The sequence below is a fragment of the Phyllostomus discolor genome, chromosome 12, assembly GCF_004126475.2.
Source record: "Phyllostomus discolor isolate MPI-MPIP mPhyDis1 chromosome 12, mPhyDis1.pri.v3, whole genome shotgun sequence".
Lineage (NCBI taxonomy): Eukaryota > Metazoa > Chordata > Mammalia > Chiroptera > Phyllostomidae > Phyllostomus > Phyllostomus discolor.
Genome location: NC_040914.2, coordinates 51,300,384 through 51,317,962, shown reverse-complemented (window position 1 = coordinate 51,317,962; position 17,579 = coordinate 51,300,384). Strand labels below are relative to the sequence as shown.

At 48.0% G+C, this 17,579-nt stretch overlaps 1 protein-coding gene across 1 annotated transcript in view; it reads right to left on the bottom strand.

Annotated features, from left to right (window-relative positions):
• The window catches only part of FTO (FTO alpha-ketoglutarate dependent dioxygenase), a 307,443-nt gene that overhangs the window by 196,005 nt on the left and 93,859 nt on the right, over positions 1 to 17,579 (bottom strand). The window contains exons 3-4 of the mRNA XM_028502124.2: positions 13,555 to 14,182; positions 2,075 to 2,218 (exon numbers count right to left, since the gene is read on the bottom strand). Coding sequence (XP_028357925.1) covers positions 2,075 to 2,218; positions 13,555 to 14,182 — 772 coding nt within the window. The remainder of the gene's footprint in view (positions 1 to 2,074; positions 2,219 to 13,554; positions 14,183 to 17,579) is intronic.

Sequence of the window (17,579 nt, the reverse complement as noted above, 5' to 3'; positions counted from 1 at the left end):
ACATGGCACTCAGCAATGGGGCAGAGACTTCATAAAAAAACTTCATTCCCGAGGCAAGTAGAGGGCAGGCACAGGGAGATACAGACGTAACCCTAAGAGCATCCCCACATGGAAGTTCATTGGGTTCAAGTCTAAATGGTCTATTTTAGAGCGGAAAAAGCACTGTGTGGATGCTTCTTAGCTTACGATGCGTTACCTCTGGAAAAACCCATGTACATTCAAACTGTTGTGCATTAAAAATGCATTTAATACACCTCACCTACTGAGCATCATGGCCCAGCCTGGCCTCCCTTAGACGTGCTCAGAACACTTAAGGCGGCCACCTGTTGGCCAAAATCAGCCTGTTGCCCGGCACCGTGAAAGAGGACAGCGCTGCGTATCACTTGCCTGGGAGAAGACCATCATGCAACATTCCAAGTGCGATGTCTACTGAGGAATGTTTATTGCTTCCATAGGATCATAAAGGCAAAACAAAATCTGCAGTCGCGTGATGATAAGTCAGGGACCATCTGTACGTGAAACCTGAAACCCAGCCTGGTCCCCGATCCACCTCAGAGTGGCGGAGTGACCGCAGACAAATTACCTAGGGGAAGGGACGTCTCTGCGGCAGCCCCCTCGCCAGGCTGTCTGGGGACTGAATGGGACGCTTACGTGAAACTGATCTGTAAACTGTAAAGCGAGGTGCAAATGGAAGGCCAGCGATTTAGGGCTCGCTGAGATCCGTGTCCGACAGACGCGGGCATCAGCCCGGGAGGAGAATTTAAGAGGCAAAGGGACACAACAGCAGGTACCAGGGAATCCCACTGTGAGAAGCTCATTTCTTACAAAACGATCTCCCCCTCGTCCTGCTGACGTCAAGGAGAAAGTCTGGGAGAGGGGTCACTGCACGGTTAACTCCTGGCAGCTACCAGCCTCCCTTTTAACAAAGATGGAACAGGACCCAAGCTCTGGGTCTTGAGGGGGAAGCATGTAGTAGACCCTTAACACGGTTTTATTTTACCAATGTATAAAACTTTCTAGTTATGCCAAGGGATACTGGTTGTCCGTTTAAACTATTCAATTACAATAAAAACTTCAACTAAAATCAATTCACTTCAGTAAAAGAAAGTAAGTTCATTTGGAGAGAAACTTAGGTAAGTGGTAGGAAGGTGGTGAGTGGATACGGCAAGAACCTCAAGCTGGGGCGAATGACTGAGAGTTGGGAAACACGTAACGAGGTAATGGCCCAGAGAGCTACTGCAAAATCCGAATTCCCAGAAGGTGAGGACCAAGGGTCATCCATCTCCGGTACCTCCTCTAGAACCTTATGTAGCACGCAGAACATACGCTACAACTACTTGGTTGGGAAATAATTTTATCACAAACACTGGGTTGGAGCCTTGGTGCTTCCTGGCTCTACAACCAGCTCAGGAGTAGCGCCCCCAAGCGGGTGAGAGTGAGATCGCCCTGGAAGGGTCAGCAGCTACAGCCAAGGACAGAATGAACCCTGAGAGATTGAGGAGTGAAAACAAAACAGCGTACACTGGAAAACAGGCCGAACGCCCACAAAGGAAACACTGCGCTTAGAGCAGAGAAGGAAGAAGGAAGCTCCCCACATGGCACAGCTTCGGTTAGCTCAACCTCTGAGGAAACAGGGCTTCGGGAAGAACTGCATGACGAGTACGGAGAAAAGCCCCGCTCACTGTCGGGTGGGCGGCTCCCGAGATGAAACTAAACACGATGCTGGGGGGGAAAAACACATTCCCACCAGGAACTGACGGAGACAGGGAAACATTTTCAAAACCTCACAAGGATAAGTTGATTTATATGATTCCGTGGCTCTGATGAGGACTCCTGAAAATCGTTTGGAACATTTGCAGAACTCCAGAAACACGGAGAATGACAAGTAACTTTTAAAATTCAGCTGTATCTCAAACAAACAAATGAACAAACAAACTAGGTACATGCCTAAGTTTCCTTATCACTATAAGATACCTGAAAAGTGTATTTCAAAAGACATATTCAGAATATGCACCCAGTAACGTAACACTTAGACAACAGAGCAGCAGAATAGGGTTGGGACCCTCCGAATTACCCAGCATAAAGTAGCAGTCTCCTTGGTGGAGGGGTATGGCCAAGCCAGGGGTCTCTATGTCCCAGGAGATCTTGAAGCCCACGTGCCAGACGTCAGGGTCTCTGCCTTCGAGCTGCGGGTCATCCTCGCTGTCCTCCTCGGGGCCTGTCGGACAGGAGAGGGTGATCAGACAGAACGTGTTTCGTCTCCAGTTCTGGGCCCACAATGCTTACCTTAGGAATCCTTGACATTTTCACAGAAATATAGACTTCTTATAACATATTTTTTAAAAAACAGTCTTTAGAATATTTTTAACATTTATTTTTAGTTCACAAAATGTTAACGTGTTGAGGAAATAACCTCAGGTATCAAGGGAAAAAATGTTTTGTTAAATTCCATGCAAATAAATTAGAAAAATCTAGTAGATTAAATGGCTAGTTTCTAGGACTATATTAAGAACCAGTCCACCCCAGAAGAGAGAGAATAGCTAAACAAGGCACAGAAGTTATAGAGGAAGTTGTCAAAGAAGTATCTATCTCCCAGGAAAACACAGACCAAGAAAATTATAATACAGAGGAGAATACTGCTGTACAATTAAAGAGTGAGTAATTTCAATAACGTTTCAGCTGCTTAAGAGCATACAAAAAGTTTCCAAATTCTTTTTGTGCAGACAGAATAGCATGTATCAAAATCCAAAAAGGAAACACATACGACACACGTGCACACACAGAGACACAAACAAACGCACACACGCAACCGGTCTCACATCTGAAAAAACCAAGGCGGAACTCCTCAATGCAACGGAAGCCAACAGAATTCAGATCCAGCGACGCAGTAAAAGAATAACAGGGCACGACCATGTAGGACGTATTCCAAGAATACAAGGATGGTTCAGTGTGCAAACAATTTATACCTAAAATCAATCATATTCATAAATGAAAAAAATCATGAGTCACCAGAGATACACTCAAGTAACTCAACAAAATATATCTTTTCATAAAGAAAATCTCAGTAAAAGAGATAGAGGTAGCTAGTTCCTTAAAGTGATAGAATACAGGTCTACTCCACCCCAAGGCCAGCATCATATTCTCGTAGGGAAAGATGAGGAATGTTCCCAAAGTTAGGGATTAGAAAAGGACATCCTCTGTCACCACCGTGACCCATAGTGACTCCGGAAGGAATGGACCCCTGGACTGGTATGTCAGAGGGGTCCTACTCAGACACAAAAAGAGGTAAAAAGATGTTTTAATGAGAGAAACATTCTTTTGCAAATGATGTGATTATTTATCTGCAAATCAACCAGGAAAAATATATCCCAAAGAAAGAGGTGGATTAAGAAAATGCCAGCTACAAGAGTGTGCATGCAAAAATATCTAGTAAGGTTCTTTCGTGTGCATTGTCTACATGAAGTAAAACTTTAAAATAGTATTGAAGGACACAAAAGAATATTTAAACAAAGATAATGCCATTATTTTCTTGGAAAATAAGACTGAATGTCATGGAAATGTCAGTTCTTCCTAAATTCATCTACAAATTTGACACAAACTCTATAAAAACGCCACCAGGACTGATCTCTGGGCGAATGGGGTGGGTAACTCGGCAGGCTGATTATACTGCTCACATGAAAGCATAAAGAAGCATCAGCAGCTCTCTCCACATCAACAGATTAAACAGCAACCATCAAATAGAATAATGGGCAAAGTTATGAAGGTAAAACACATAAAAGGAGATAAAATGAGTTTGTAAACATAAAACAGATGTCCAAACTTATTCACATACATTCACATTAAAGCCACAATAGATATTTTTCACCTATCAGAACAGAAAACATCAAACACGATAAAATACGGTGTTAGCGAACTGGCACGCTCAGAATCTCTGTAGTGGACAATTTGACAATACCTACCAAAATGACAAATGCACAAGCCCTTTGAACTTAGAGGAATTCCACAATTTCACTTTTATGAATGTACACTAAGATCTCTACTTGCAGAGGTTGCAAAATGACTTCTGAAACAAGGATAGATATGTGTATTGTATAGCACTGTTTATCAGAACAAAATATCAGAAATAACCTAAACGTTCATCATAAGTTTCTGGTTGAATCAACTAGGAGATGTCCAGACAATAAAAAACTACGTAGCCAATATAGGACTACCGGATGTATTTTTAAGAGAAACAAACTCATAGGCTGTAATTTGTGTGAAGAATACACACACACACACACATACGTGTGCAGGTACATAGGGTATTTCCAGAAGGACACTCCGGCCCGACTTTTCCGAGAACTCTGTGGCTGGAGTGCAGGGGCGAGACCCAAAGACACGTCGAGTAGCACATGAAAAAACAATAAACATAGTTTAAGAAATTTTTCCATAGGTCCCTCTCTGGTCAAATCACCTGTAACTCAACTTTGGAAAAGAAATGACGTCCAACTACAAATCAAATGATTTTCAGGGGGTCTTATTACCACTGAGTCAGGTTATTCTAATAAGTGGTTATCCTTACGGGCTAACGGGCTGGTTGAATGCTTTCCCCTCCGACTTGCATCCTAACACTCTTCTCAATGTGGCACCAATCAAGTCCCGGACGACAAACAGGGACAGTAATTGCAATCCGTGTTTCCTCACGTCTCCCATAAATCCAGCACCTTTCAAACGTGCTCATTAAAATAAAGCTCTGCTGAGACTTGGTTTCCCCTTGGACTGGGCAGGGAGGGGGGAAGCTGCAGGTTTGATCAATTTTTTGTTGTATAAGTAGAACGTTGCTCTCTTTCTCAATAAAATCAACTTGTAATGATCTGCAGCAACTGCAAGTGATTACTCTTGCCTCGTGGCATTCTGGACATGAGCAGAGCAACAGGCTCCTACTTGCCTGGATGCCTCAGTACCCCTGAGTGGAATTTCAGTGTCTCAGCGTGTCTGGTGCGTACCCAGCTCCAAACCAGACTAACCAGACCGTTACAGAGGCAAATGATGTGCCAAAATACAAAACCTAAAACAACAGAAGCCCTGGCTGGTATAGCTCAGTGGATCGAGTGCTGACCTAGGAACCAAAGGGTCGCAGGTTTGATTCCCAGTCAGGGCACATGCCTGGGTTGTGGGCCAGGTCCCCAGTAGAGGGTGTTCAAGAGGCAACCACACATGGATGTTTCTCTTCCTCTCTTTCTCTCTTCCTTCCCCTCTCTAAAAATAAATACATAAAATCTTTAAAAAACCCCACAAAGTTTAAATGTAAGTTTCAAATGTATAAAACTCACCTCCCCCAAATTAACCAATTTGATTTTTTATGCTACATAGTTTTTAGAAAAAAATTAGTTCCACTTAATAAAAGATAAATTCCAGCAAATATTTTATTTACATTTTTTAAGCTACACACAACCACTGCTACATAGGAAACAAGGAAGGCTGAACAGGAAGGAAGCGATGACCATTCTAATCAAATAAAACACATCACTTGAATTTTTGTACCCTATTCAATAATATACACCATTAACATTGTAGGTCAGTAATTTCCCTGATACTTACGTAGATATCCGTCACTACCACACAACTTAAAATAGCCCTATTTCTTTGGCCAAGCGCCACGATATCTAAGGCTCTGGCCCTGCAAACTATTTTCCCTGTTCCCTGAATCCCACACCTAGAGAGACTTCAATAGCAGGTAGACCCCTTCCTGCCCATGTCAGGAGAGTTCCAGAAGCTGCAGGTGGTCAGCAGGTATATGAAACCTAATGATGCCTCCTCTGTCCAGGGTTGGCCTGTGACGTTCCAGCGTTTGCGATGGGGAATCTTTTCTTCATAGTTTATTTTTCGTATTTAAGTATAGTTGATATTCAATCTTACATTAGTTATATTGGTTTCAGGCATAGAATATAGTGATTTGACATTTGTATGCCTTAAATAGCGACCGGTCCACTAATTCTGGTAATCCTCTGTCACTGCATACACTTATCACAAATTTGTGACTATAAGCCCCTCCCCCTTTTCAGCCCTCCCTCCACCCCTCTCTCGGGTGACCATCCTTTGGTCTCTGTCTCTGAGCCTGGGCCTGTTCTGTTTGCTTTGTTTTTAGACCCCACAAATCTGTTTGGTTTTGTTTGTTTTTTAATGGAAAGAGACAGAATGTGAAACGGGCAGGTGTGAAGTGTTGGGGAGACACACGAGGAGGGAAACGGCAGGTGGATATATACGAACGAAACCGATGCTGAGCTGCAAGAGTGTCACCGGAACAGAACGGATTTGCCAGGGAAGAGGCAAGAGAGTTGGGAGGGCCAGGACGCCGAGGGCTTAGTGAACCTCACCTGCGCCCGGCTGTCTGCTGAGCGCAGTGACAGACACTCAGAACCGCTGCTCAGAACGACCCCTCCGGAAGGTGGAAGCTTCTGTGGGCAGACTTTGCAGAGTCCTTCTGGACAAGTTTTCCAAAGGAACGGCAGACGGCACAAGCCAAAGAACATCTGGGAAGCCCTCGCGCCGGACTCCATCCCTAGGAGAGGAAGACCAGCCAAGGAGAGGCCTCCCTGGGAGGGTCCCACCGGGCAGAAACGCTTCTTCCCTGTGGGTGGGGGGAGGCAGGAGCCACGCCCGCTGCTCCCACGGAAGGCAGTCCCTCTTGGCCGCTGGGACAGGGGCGGTCTGAGAAAATGCAGAATTTAGGTACGTTCGAAGGGAAGACCTAATCAGTCCCGGCTCAGAATCTGTAACTAGAAGCTGCTCTCAGATGCCTTGAAAGAAGCAATGCAGGGCACACACAGTCCCTTGACACAGATAAACTGCAAAATTAATTATAAGTTTTCTGGGATTTCAGGAGAAACATTGAAAACTCCTCACTGAAAAATCTAAAGCCCTTCACCACGATGTCTGGCTCTGTCGGCTTTCAGATTAAGCATTTGAAAAAAAATTTTTTAAGATAGAAATATTCACATACATGGGAGAACCTTATTACATCATTTTTCATGGACTTGGTGGGGGAAAAAAAAGTGAAAGTAAGGAAAAGAGAGAAAAATCGCTTTGGGGCTCTTCGCTAAAGCTTCACAACCACTACATTATCTAAAGTAAAATACGAAACGAGGAAAGAAATACTGCTCGAACAATACTTCCTCCAAACCCGAGCTTCCAACAGTGGAGGCGACAGAACCCGGGGCTACCCCAGGAGAGGACAGGGGGAGACCCGGACCCTCACAGGTAACCTTTCCGTTGTAAACGCTACAGATCAGGGTAATTTATTTGTTCCTCTAGCTTCTGGCAAAGCTTTATCCAGAGTTCAAAGTACATGTGGAAGACCACGTTTCCCTCCTTTCCGAAACTCCTGAAAGAGAAAGAGCGTGGCCGCTAAGGTTGGGGACGGTCGTGAGAAGTTGGCTTGCCTCGGGAGAGGGAAGCACGGCCGGAGAACCAGCCGATGGAGGGCAGAGACCAGAAAGTCACCGCACTGCTCCTGTCGAAACATGGTCCGCTGGAAGCCGGTGAGGCCGCCGGTCTCAGTACTCAGGGAGGCATCGTTTTCAGTGAAGACTGCTGAGGTTAGATGTTCGCTACTGGAAATCGGAAGAATCTCAGCTCTAAGCAGAGACTGGAGTCACAGACATCAAAGAGTTATCGGACAAGGGGCACAGTGTAGTTGAAGCGCATGAGCGACTCAAGAACAGAAAGTACTTACTGATTTTGGGGCAAAAAATGCTTACTAATTTTCTGTGATAGGTAGATACAAAGAAGAAGCAAGACACAAGACATGGCTTCCAAGAGCTACCATTCTAAATCAAATAAATACGGGCAAAGCCAGCGGACAGCCCAAGTCAAGGCAATGCCTACTGCTGAGGGGGGACTACTTGGGAGGGAGCGTTTTGGGGGAGCTGATGTTTTCTTTATTAATCTGGGTGACGGGTATGTCAACTTTGTGACAGTTCATCAAGCTGTATATTCATAACCTGTTATATTTCGGTATTGTTAAAGAGAAATAGACCACGTGGGAGCTCACATTAAGGAACTCTTTCAGAGAGCAGGTTAAAAAATGCAAAAACACTAAAGACAAGAGAAGAAATTTTTAAAAATTAGAGGAACAGCCCAGGAGAGTCAACAACCACAACATATGAATTCTACAGAAAAGAGAAAATTCAAGAGGAAGAAATAATTAGCAGAGTGTAATTCAAGAAAAAGTGCCACATTGGAAAGTGTGAGTGTCCAAGTGCCAGTAGCAAGGATGAAAAAAATCATGAAAAATTATAAAACATGAGGAAAAATGCAACAAAAAATGATCACAAATTAAGGATAAAGAAAAGCTAGAACTCTCAACATGAACACTGCAAGGTTAAATACACCGGGGCAGTGCCCGCTGAAGACAGTTCCAGAAAAAAGTACCTTCCTACCACTACTTCCATACCTAAAGCACATACGCATGTTGAGGCAGCAAAAAGATAAATTAGGATAGTCCAGGTCTAGAAATTTATGCACCTAATTTAGGCACCACCCTTCCTTAAGAAACAAGGATACGCTCCACAGAGGCAAAGAAAGCCATCGGGAAGCAGAGAGACAAGGGATGCAGGAATCTTTATCACTGACAAGGGGGAGAAGGGACTGGGTGGGATCACATCGATGGGACATCCAACACAGTGTGCATCTGTGCTCGCCTTCTCTGACAAGCCCCCCGAACTTCCCCTCCCACCACAGGAAGGCACAGAGGGTCACGGCCTGGAGCACAATAGGCTGGAATATTCTGGAAGCGATTTCTCCAAGAAAACGGAACTGACCGAGTAGCTGATGCTTCTGAAGCCCTTGAGAGGAGATTCAGACAGCCGGTAGCCAGTGCAGGATTTAACTGGCCCCGACTACACGGAAAACCACCCAAACAAACAAAACACTGGAGCGTGATTAACAAGGGAAAAAATAAAACATGTAAAGAGAAGGCGAACTGGTCCAAGTTCACGATGAGGCATGGAGCCCCGTGTTCACGGACACGGGAACCAAAGGTTGCATGCCGGCGTAACTGGGGCGCACCTGTCTCAGGACTGTGGGGACCGGGAAGAATGTGCACGCGTGGTGTGGAGGACGGGGAGAGCAGAGACAGCAAAGTCAAACCTCACTTTCCGTGTTGGAAGCCCATCAATAATGCCCCAAACAATGTAAGTACAATGCTTTCTTTCAAAAGCACTGCCTGAAAGAAAAGAGTAAGAACTGCTTGCCTCTGAGGAAATGCAAAGGGGGAGAAAAGGCACAGATACCTGCTGTTTTTGCCTAACAAAATGGATTATTTGCATAAAAACGTAAAATAACGTTTACTGCATACTTACTATGTGCTAAACACTGTTACCTTCTCAGCATTTCCCACGGGTTTAACCCTCTCAGTCCTGAGGTGGGGGTCCCGCGGTTCTTACCACTCTCGAGAACGAGAGAACTGAGTCAGGAAGAATTGACGCAACTTGCCTCAGGTCCCACAGCTAATTAATATCAACACGCAGGGTGTCATTCAACAGCACGGGATTTAATTGCCCGCCTGTGTCATAGACAATAAAGCTTGTTCCACTCCAGTTGGTCCTCTTGTCTCCTGCTCGTTACATGAATACATCATTAAAAGTTCAGCCAATTTTTGGAGAAAATATTTGCAACTCACTTATCTGATAAGAGGCTGAGATCCGTAATACATAAAGAAGTCCTAACACTCAACGATTAAAAAAAAAAAAAAAAAGCTAACAATGGGCAAAGGACGTGCATAGACCTTTCTGCAAAGAAGATAAACAAGTGACCAATGAGCACGTGAAAAGATGCTCAGCATCATCAGTCGTTAGGGAAAGGCAGTAGAAATGGCTTCATGCTGACTGGGATGGCTATTCCTTAACAACAACAAGACAGGCACAGGCAGAAACAAGTGTCGGTGCAGATGCAGACAAATGATGCTCTGCTGGTGGGACAGTAAGTGGAAGCGATCATCGTGCAAAACGGTATGGGAGCTGCTCAAACAAATAAACATACAATTATCATTGGATCCGGCACTCTCAGACTAAGTACACGAAAGAAGTAAAACCAAGGGCTCGAACAGATATCTGTACAACGCTCACCGCGGCATTATTCACAATAGCCCAAAGAGGGGAACACACCAGGTGTCCAGCGATGGATGAAGGAAGAAAAGAGAACACAGACAGACAGTGGACTTTTATTCATCGTTAAAAAAAAATACAACTCTGACACGTGCTACACCACAGGTGGACCCTGGATACAACATTTGGCGATCTTTGGCCCTGAAATACCTGAAGAATTGCTTTTCCTACAAAGACAATGTCCCAGAAAGTGTTTCCTTCCAAGTGAACAAAAATGGTAACCAATCAGTGATCTTCACAAAGGTGTTCCAGTGTGAGAACAAGGTGTAGGACCATATTAAACAATGAGTTTTTAATGCCTTCCCTGCTGAAATGGGTGGGGCTGTGTTTTGTTTTTTTGTTTGTTTGTTTTAAATACCCTGGAGTAACTTGCAACTGCCAGCAAAGCTAGAATGGAACAATCAAATGCTCTGCCTATTCATACATGGTCCCCCAAAGCCATTCCTGATTAAAAATCGTACCATTCCAATCTCCCTACTGGAGAGATCTGTTAACTAGAACTGCTTGGGAAGCCAATGACTTTGGTGTATAATTACACGTATCCTATATAAATTACTTCTCAGAGACATAAACCGAAGAGGAGTGACCAGCTCACTGTAAACCTACATGAAGATGTCACTGGGAAAAGGCACTGAGATCAAAGTCCAGAAAGATCTTAAGCTTCCATGAATGTAATTTTACCAGGAGGTAATCGCCTCTTTTCTGAACTCCCAGTGCATCTTACAGGAATCTTCCCAGAGCACCCTCTCATCACTAAGTAACAGTGGCACCTTGGACAAGTCACGTCCATTCTCCCCACCTCCATGGTTCCATCTGTGAAATGAGAGGCTTCAGCTGGGTGATCTCCAAAGTCCCTTCCAGGCCGGATGTTCAGCATTCCGTCATCGAATCACAGGAGCTCACCCCCCTCGCCTATACTTTCAAGGCAAGAAGGGCGTCTGATTGACCTTCGGAGCCTCCGTGCTATCCGGAACAGGTCACAGAACCTCCCTTAGCAAGTGCGCAACAAACAAGTTCAGGGGCCCAGAAAACAGTACCGTGGTCTGCAGTGTCCACTCTGCCCTTTCCAAGCCCTTCCCAGCCCCAGACACGATGTTAACCCAAAGGGCTCTCCCCGAGTCTGCCCGGACAGACCTCTGGCAGGACTCTAAGGAGGCCAGAGAAACAAGCATGTCCCTCATCACCTGGAAGAAGTCACGTGGGAGGGATGCCCCACCAAACACTTTCAAGGTAGGTGCACTGCAAACCACCTGGCCCACACCCGCATGTGCAGCCCGAGACCTCATGTGGGGCTCCACTTCACGGAGCTAACGACGTCTCGTCATCCCAGAGTCTGCGTGGAAAGACACAGCCGCACTGTGGGGAGAGGGAGGTGAGGGTGTCGGGACCTGCGGGGGAGAGCAGGTAGAACGTTCCTTTAACTGGTCCAGGGGTGGGCACTTAAACACATCCAGGTCCCAGAGAAACCGACACTGCAGGGACAGGAAACACCTGCTGAAGAGGCCTGACAGCCAAAGCTGTTAGGACTCTGGAGCCCAAGTGCACAGGTTCAAATCCTGCTAATCCATACCGTATAGCCGTGGAAAAGCGAAGCATCCTTCCGTGCCTTAGTTTCCTCATCTGTAAAATGAGGATAACGGTAGTACTTCTATCATGGGGTTGCGGTAAAGAGTAAATTAATACATGTAGAATGCTTATCCTAGTGGGTGGCACATAGTAGGTGCACAATAAAGGAGAGCTCCCAGTATTGCCATTATGATTAGACAGACTTCTGGGAATCTCGGGGGTCACAGATTCCAGCCCTGCGGTTCCCCACTCCAGGTGAAAACCGAAGGGTAAACCTTTATGAGGTTATGAGCATTCGTACACTTTATCAGTCTTAAGTAGTCCTGACCACAGAAACTATTCATTAAAAATTTAAATTCCTTTTGAGAGATATTCTCGATTTCAGAAACGACTGGGTCACCCACACTCTGGGAGGACAATGGGACCATTAAGCTGCAGGACCCGGAGCACAAAGACACCTTTGTGGCCGCCGCAGGCACCCGGTACCTCGGCCTCCGCCTCACAGCGCTGCCTCCTTAAGGAGGAAACCGACAGACTCCATTGTTGGTTCACATCAGAGTTCTCGGACGCGAGAGTTCTCAGAGCCCTGGCGAGGCCTCATTAAAGATCAGAGGACCTCAGTGCTTTCCATTAGGCCGGCATCAAATCCCCTCCAAGTGATTTTCTTAAGTCCTCGACAGCATTTGAGACGCCAAGGAACCTGGTGAGATTTCCAGCCCCTGAACTAGTCCCTTGTTTCGGGCTCAAGGCCCGAGGTCAAGTCAGAAAATAGCTTAGGTATCCTGAGGGACATTCTGAGACTGGGAAACACCGGTAAGAAATTAAAAGAGAACCACGAGAATTTCTTTTTTCCGATCCCTTTTTGCAAAACAGTCATTTCAGTAAACAAAAAACGAGCAACAACAACAAGATCCAATTGAAAAAAATAACGTCATCAGAAAACACTAACCCTTACAAGTTCCAGGTCACTCCTTCGTGCGCTATCAAGAGCTCTGGTTTCCCAGGCATCTTTCAACACACAAGCAGGAGAGAGAAACAGGCAGGAGAGCAAACCCCTGTCTTGTGTTCCTTTGTCAGAGGGTCAGGCAAAAAGAGGGAGCCGGCGGGGATCACACGGTGCCCAGCAGCTCCAGCCACCTTGGTAATAGCCCTGTCCTGAAGGACTATACTAGAAACCCCCAACACACAGGAACTGAGCAACAGAAGGAAAACTGGGGCGAGCCACAAAAAAAAAGGTAGCCTGTGACCTGCACTGCAAGGGGTCCGGGAGACAGAGTCCACCACGCCCACCCTGTGAGGTCTCAACGCTCAGGACAAGTGGGGGGCTGGGAGAGCTTCCCGAACAGAGAGGACGGTCTGCTTACAAAGCCGCCCGTCAGGACGGGAGGAAGTCAGGAACAAGTCCACGTTTGACAAGTCCCCCCCAACAAGGCAGGGACGTCAACCACAATAGAACACCTTGGCAACACGGGGAACGTGTGCCTGCGGGAACGTGGAGAGACTGGACAGGTTTTTGTCTTCCCGGCGCTTCATCAGCAGCTTCCCAACCTTCTCCGCGCTCGAGAGAAAGGCACTCGCTGTACGAAACCAAGACGCCGCTCTGCGGGGCCCGGGAGGGACAAAGCGACGGTCACGCTCACAAGCTGTGTCAGAGTGACAGCAAGAGGTGTGTTCTGCAGACTGGCAGCTGTGGCTAGCCTAAAAAGGACGCACAACGCCTGTGTTCGTGTACACACACACACGCACACACGCACACACGCATGCACACTCACGCGTACGCCCAGAGCCTGCATAGCTCTGGCCCAGGGACACTCAGGCAGCTGCTCCGCCGAGCGGACCGTACCTTCACAGCTGTAACTGTACACCGCCACGGCCGACCTGTCCACCAGGTTCTCGTCGTGGTGCCAGCTCACCGCCATCTTCCCCATGCCGAAATACGGCTCCTCTTTCAGGTAGGGCATTTTCTGCGGATCCATGAAGTTCAGCAAAGTCACGTTGTACGCGGACCTGCTCCTAATGTCCGCCTCGTCCTGCCCGTCGAAGGCGCCCAGGCCCACGCGGGGGAAGTCCGGCCCTATGCACACGGGCACCACGTCGATGTTGGCTCTGTCCTTGGCCACCAGCTCCCCCCAGGTCTGGGCGGTCTCGACGCGCAGGTACTCGTTGAGCTTGAGGAAGGCCTGGCAGGCGGCCGCGATCTCCGCCTCGCGGTAGCGCACGGCGGCGGAGCCCCTCACGGGCCAGGGGACGGCGAAGAGCCTGGTGCTCAGGTACTTGTAGGTGCAGCCGGGGTTGCCGATGAGGATGCGCGAGACCGGCGTGAGCACGTCTTTGCCCTGGACCCGCACCAGGTCCCGAAACAGGCAGCCGTGCTCGTGCAGGGCACCGAAGGCTTCCTGGACCTCCCGGTGGAGCTGCTCGGGGACGCCGCCGGCTTCGCGGAGGACGAGTTTGGGGTATTTCAGCTGCCACTGGAGCAAAACCAGAGCGAAAATGTGTGTTTATGGAGGGCGTGGACGTCAGCACTGCCAAAAGGCGTGTCCTTACAGGCATGAGGGGAAATACATGATTTTTAAAAACCTGGCCAGGGGTACTTCTAAAGAGGATTCACACCTCTCTAGCCTAAAACAGAGGGCGAAGTAACACAACTGTCACCAACTCTGCAGTTGAGACTGCAGGTCCAAGCTTGAGTGGCAACCTTTAACACAGAAACAAAATAATTTAGGCTTTGATCTCTCATCCCCTCCCCCCCACCCCACCACCCCGTGACCACTTCCGCCCTCCATCCATCTTCCAGCCCCTGGCCCTCCAGGTAACATAATTCTAGCAATTAACTGCCCGTCCCCTACGTATTCAGTGCTTCCTGTGGATGGGCCGGGCACTATTCTCGGAGACTGACGTACACAAACTCATTTACTTCCCACGGCTTTCAGTGGCAGTGCTGTTCCGACCTTCCATTTACGGATGGGGACACGGAAGCCCGGAGACACCTTAAAACCCTGCCCCAAGTCACCCGGCGGGTGGACACTGCAGCTGAAGTCTGAAGGCCCCAGACTCGCTCCAGAGCGGGGCTTCTTGACCCCTGGATCACAGGGCGTCATCCCCACAGATGACGCCCTGGTTTCTGCTTCAACAGAGTCCCCGGGGGAGAGACCACTTCTCTCCGGGAGTGGGGCGCTGAGACCCAGGAACACAAGAGCCGGGACAATTTTGTTCTCAGCTCTGAGACTAGTGTCCAGAATATGCGCACCAACTTTTGAATGAAAGAGTGAGTGAGTAAATGAGTGAGCGGGGTGCCCCATTGCAGTTTAGAAAGTTGGACTAGTTCTACGGATGTCCAGGGAGGAGGGTCCTGCTATGGAGTGATGCAGCTTTACGGACGCAGCTTCCAACGGCACTCCCTGCTCAGCCAGCACCTCCCGCTCCCGGCACTTGACATGTGAATGGGTGTCAAGCCAGAATCCCCTCCTTCCCTACAAGGCAATGACCTTTTTTTTTTTTAAACCAAAGCACAGGACTTCACATTCACCCTGGTAAAATGTAGTGTGCCTGGGTGGCTTCTGAGTACTGTGCTGCCCACCCTTGTGACATACATTCATTCATTCCTTCCGTGTCTTCCCTCAACCATCGCCGGGTATGTGATTAGACAGGGCAAGACCATCTGCTCTCCCAAACTTTCTTTTTCACTTAAAATACGTCTACAGAGCACCTACGAAATAAACACTAGACGGAGATTAGGTTCCTGCCTTCGCAGAGCTTTCTACCAAATCAGATAAACAAGGGAGAAAAAGTAATCCCCAAGAAACCAAGGGGGGATCGCAGAGTAAGGAAGCGCTCTCTGAGGCGCTGGCGGGGAAGCTGAGGTCTTCAGGAAAAGAAGGTGCCGGTCATGGACCAACTAGGGAAAAAGCATCCTGGGGGGAGGGACGGAGATCAGCCTGCAGCTGAGACAAAAGAAGGCCAGCCTCACTGGAGCAGCAAAGCCAAAGGCAGAGGGAGAAGAGATGAGGAAGAGGAGGAGGGCAAACGATGGGTAACACCTGGAGGTCAAAGGAAGGACTCTGAACTTGACTGCAAGTGAACTGGAGGATTCAAGGGGAGATGAGTAATTTGACTTTTTTCCCTTGTTATTGAATTTATTGGGGTGACACTGGTTAATAAAATAATATAGGTATCAGGTGTACAATTCTATAATTGTGTGTTCAGCACCCCAAGTCAAGTCTCCGTCCATCACCATTTACCTGCCTGCCCATACCCTTCTCCATATCCCAGTCATTTGATTTTCATTGATAAAAATCACTCAGTTAAAAATACCGGGCACGGAATGGAAAGAGGCTAATATGAAAATAGAATATCCTATTAGGTACTATTACACCCATGCAGGAGAAACGTGAGGATGGTCTGGATTAGAGACAGAGATCAATGGACGGATAAAAATACATATTTAATTGGCAGAGCAAAAGGATGTGCTTCTGGATTTAGATGCGAGGGGTGAAGAAAGAAGTTATGGACGCCTCCCGAATTTCTGAATTGAGTACACGAATCGGCAGTTCACTATTGGTTGAATTAAGCCAGGCGGGGGCAAAGCAGAGATGGAGGCTGGAAGAACAGAGAGCAGTGGGGAACTCCGCTTTGGAGCTGCGGCCATGAACAGACCTAGGAAATCCTCGGGTGGGAACGGTAAGCGAGCAATGAAACACACGCCTGGAGCTCGGGGGAGAAGGCGGGGCTCCGGAGGTCAGGGCGGGAGCTGTCAGCACACAGTTGGTTTCTAAAGGCCTGGGCACTAATGAGATCTCCTAGGGAACCAGCGAATGCAGGAGGGAGCCCAAGGGCTCGGCCAAGGAGACCAGCAGTGCATTAAGCTGGGAGAGCATTCCCATAAGGATGGAATTGTAGCTCATGTCAACTGCCCACGAGAGGCCACGGGAGAGGCGCACAGAACAGACACGACCCACGGGATTTGGCAGCATGGACCTCACCGGTGACAATGCTAAGAGCCCTTTCTGCAGAGTGGTGGCCATGAGAGTAGGCTCACGAGGAACCAAAGGGGAGGAGGTAGAGACGGTCCGTATAAACGTCTAGTGGTCCCGCTGTGACCGGGATGGAAACACGGAGCTGGTGGTGAAGGGGAAGGCCGGATCAGAGGCGGTTCCCCACGGCGGAAGAGAGCAGAGCACCCTCAGCTTTGTCTGCATGCTCATGGGGGTGACGCGAGAGGAGGAGGCTGACGTCGCCCAAGAGGGGGTGACTGGCCGCAGGAGTGCCGTCCTTGAGTGTCTAGAATAACAGTCTCCCAAAGGGAGGCAGGTACACCCCCGGGATCTGTAGGGCAGCCCCCTGGTGTGGAAGTGGGGAGGGGAGAGCAGAACTGTGTTATTACCAGTCAAAAAAAGAGAAAAAAATCAAGCTTGACTAAAGTGTGTATGTGTACGTACTGGGACTCCAACCTGCCCACGGCGTGCTGGAGTCACCTGGCTTCACCTCGAGACAGCCTACCGTGGGCATCTCTTCCCAGTGGCGCGTTCGGTGACACCGGGCTGAGACCGACGAGGGCGGAGATACGCACGGAGGAAATCGGGCAGCTCCAAAACTCAAGGCTGTTGCCCACCCCAGAGAACCAGTTGCTACGCATTTAGGAGGACACCGCTGCTTATGCTCAAAACCTATTACTGGTAGGAGTGTATGACCCCAAGCCTTTGGAAAGGAGAAAAAACAATACTTCCTATACTGGATGAGGCTGGATGGGAGAAAAGATACACATTCACAGGACTGTGAATTTGATAGTAAGCAGCTGACTGCGCCTGGGGGTGCTGAGAGGGTGGGGAGACGGGCGCTTCCATTTCTCCCAGTGAAAATGTAAAACGA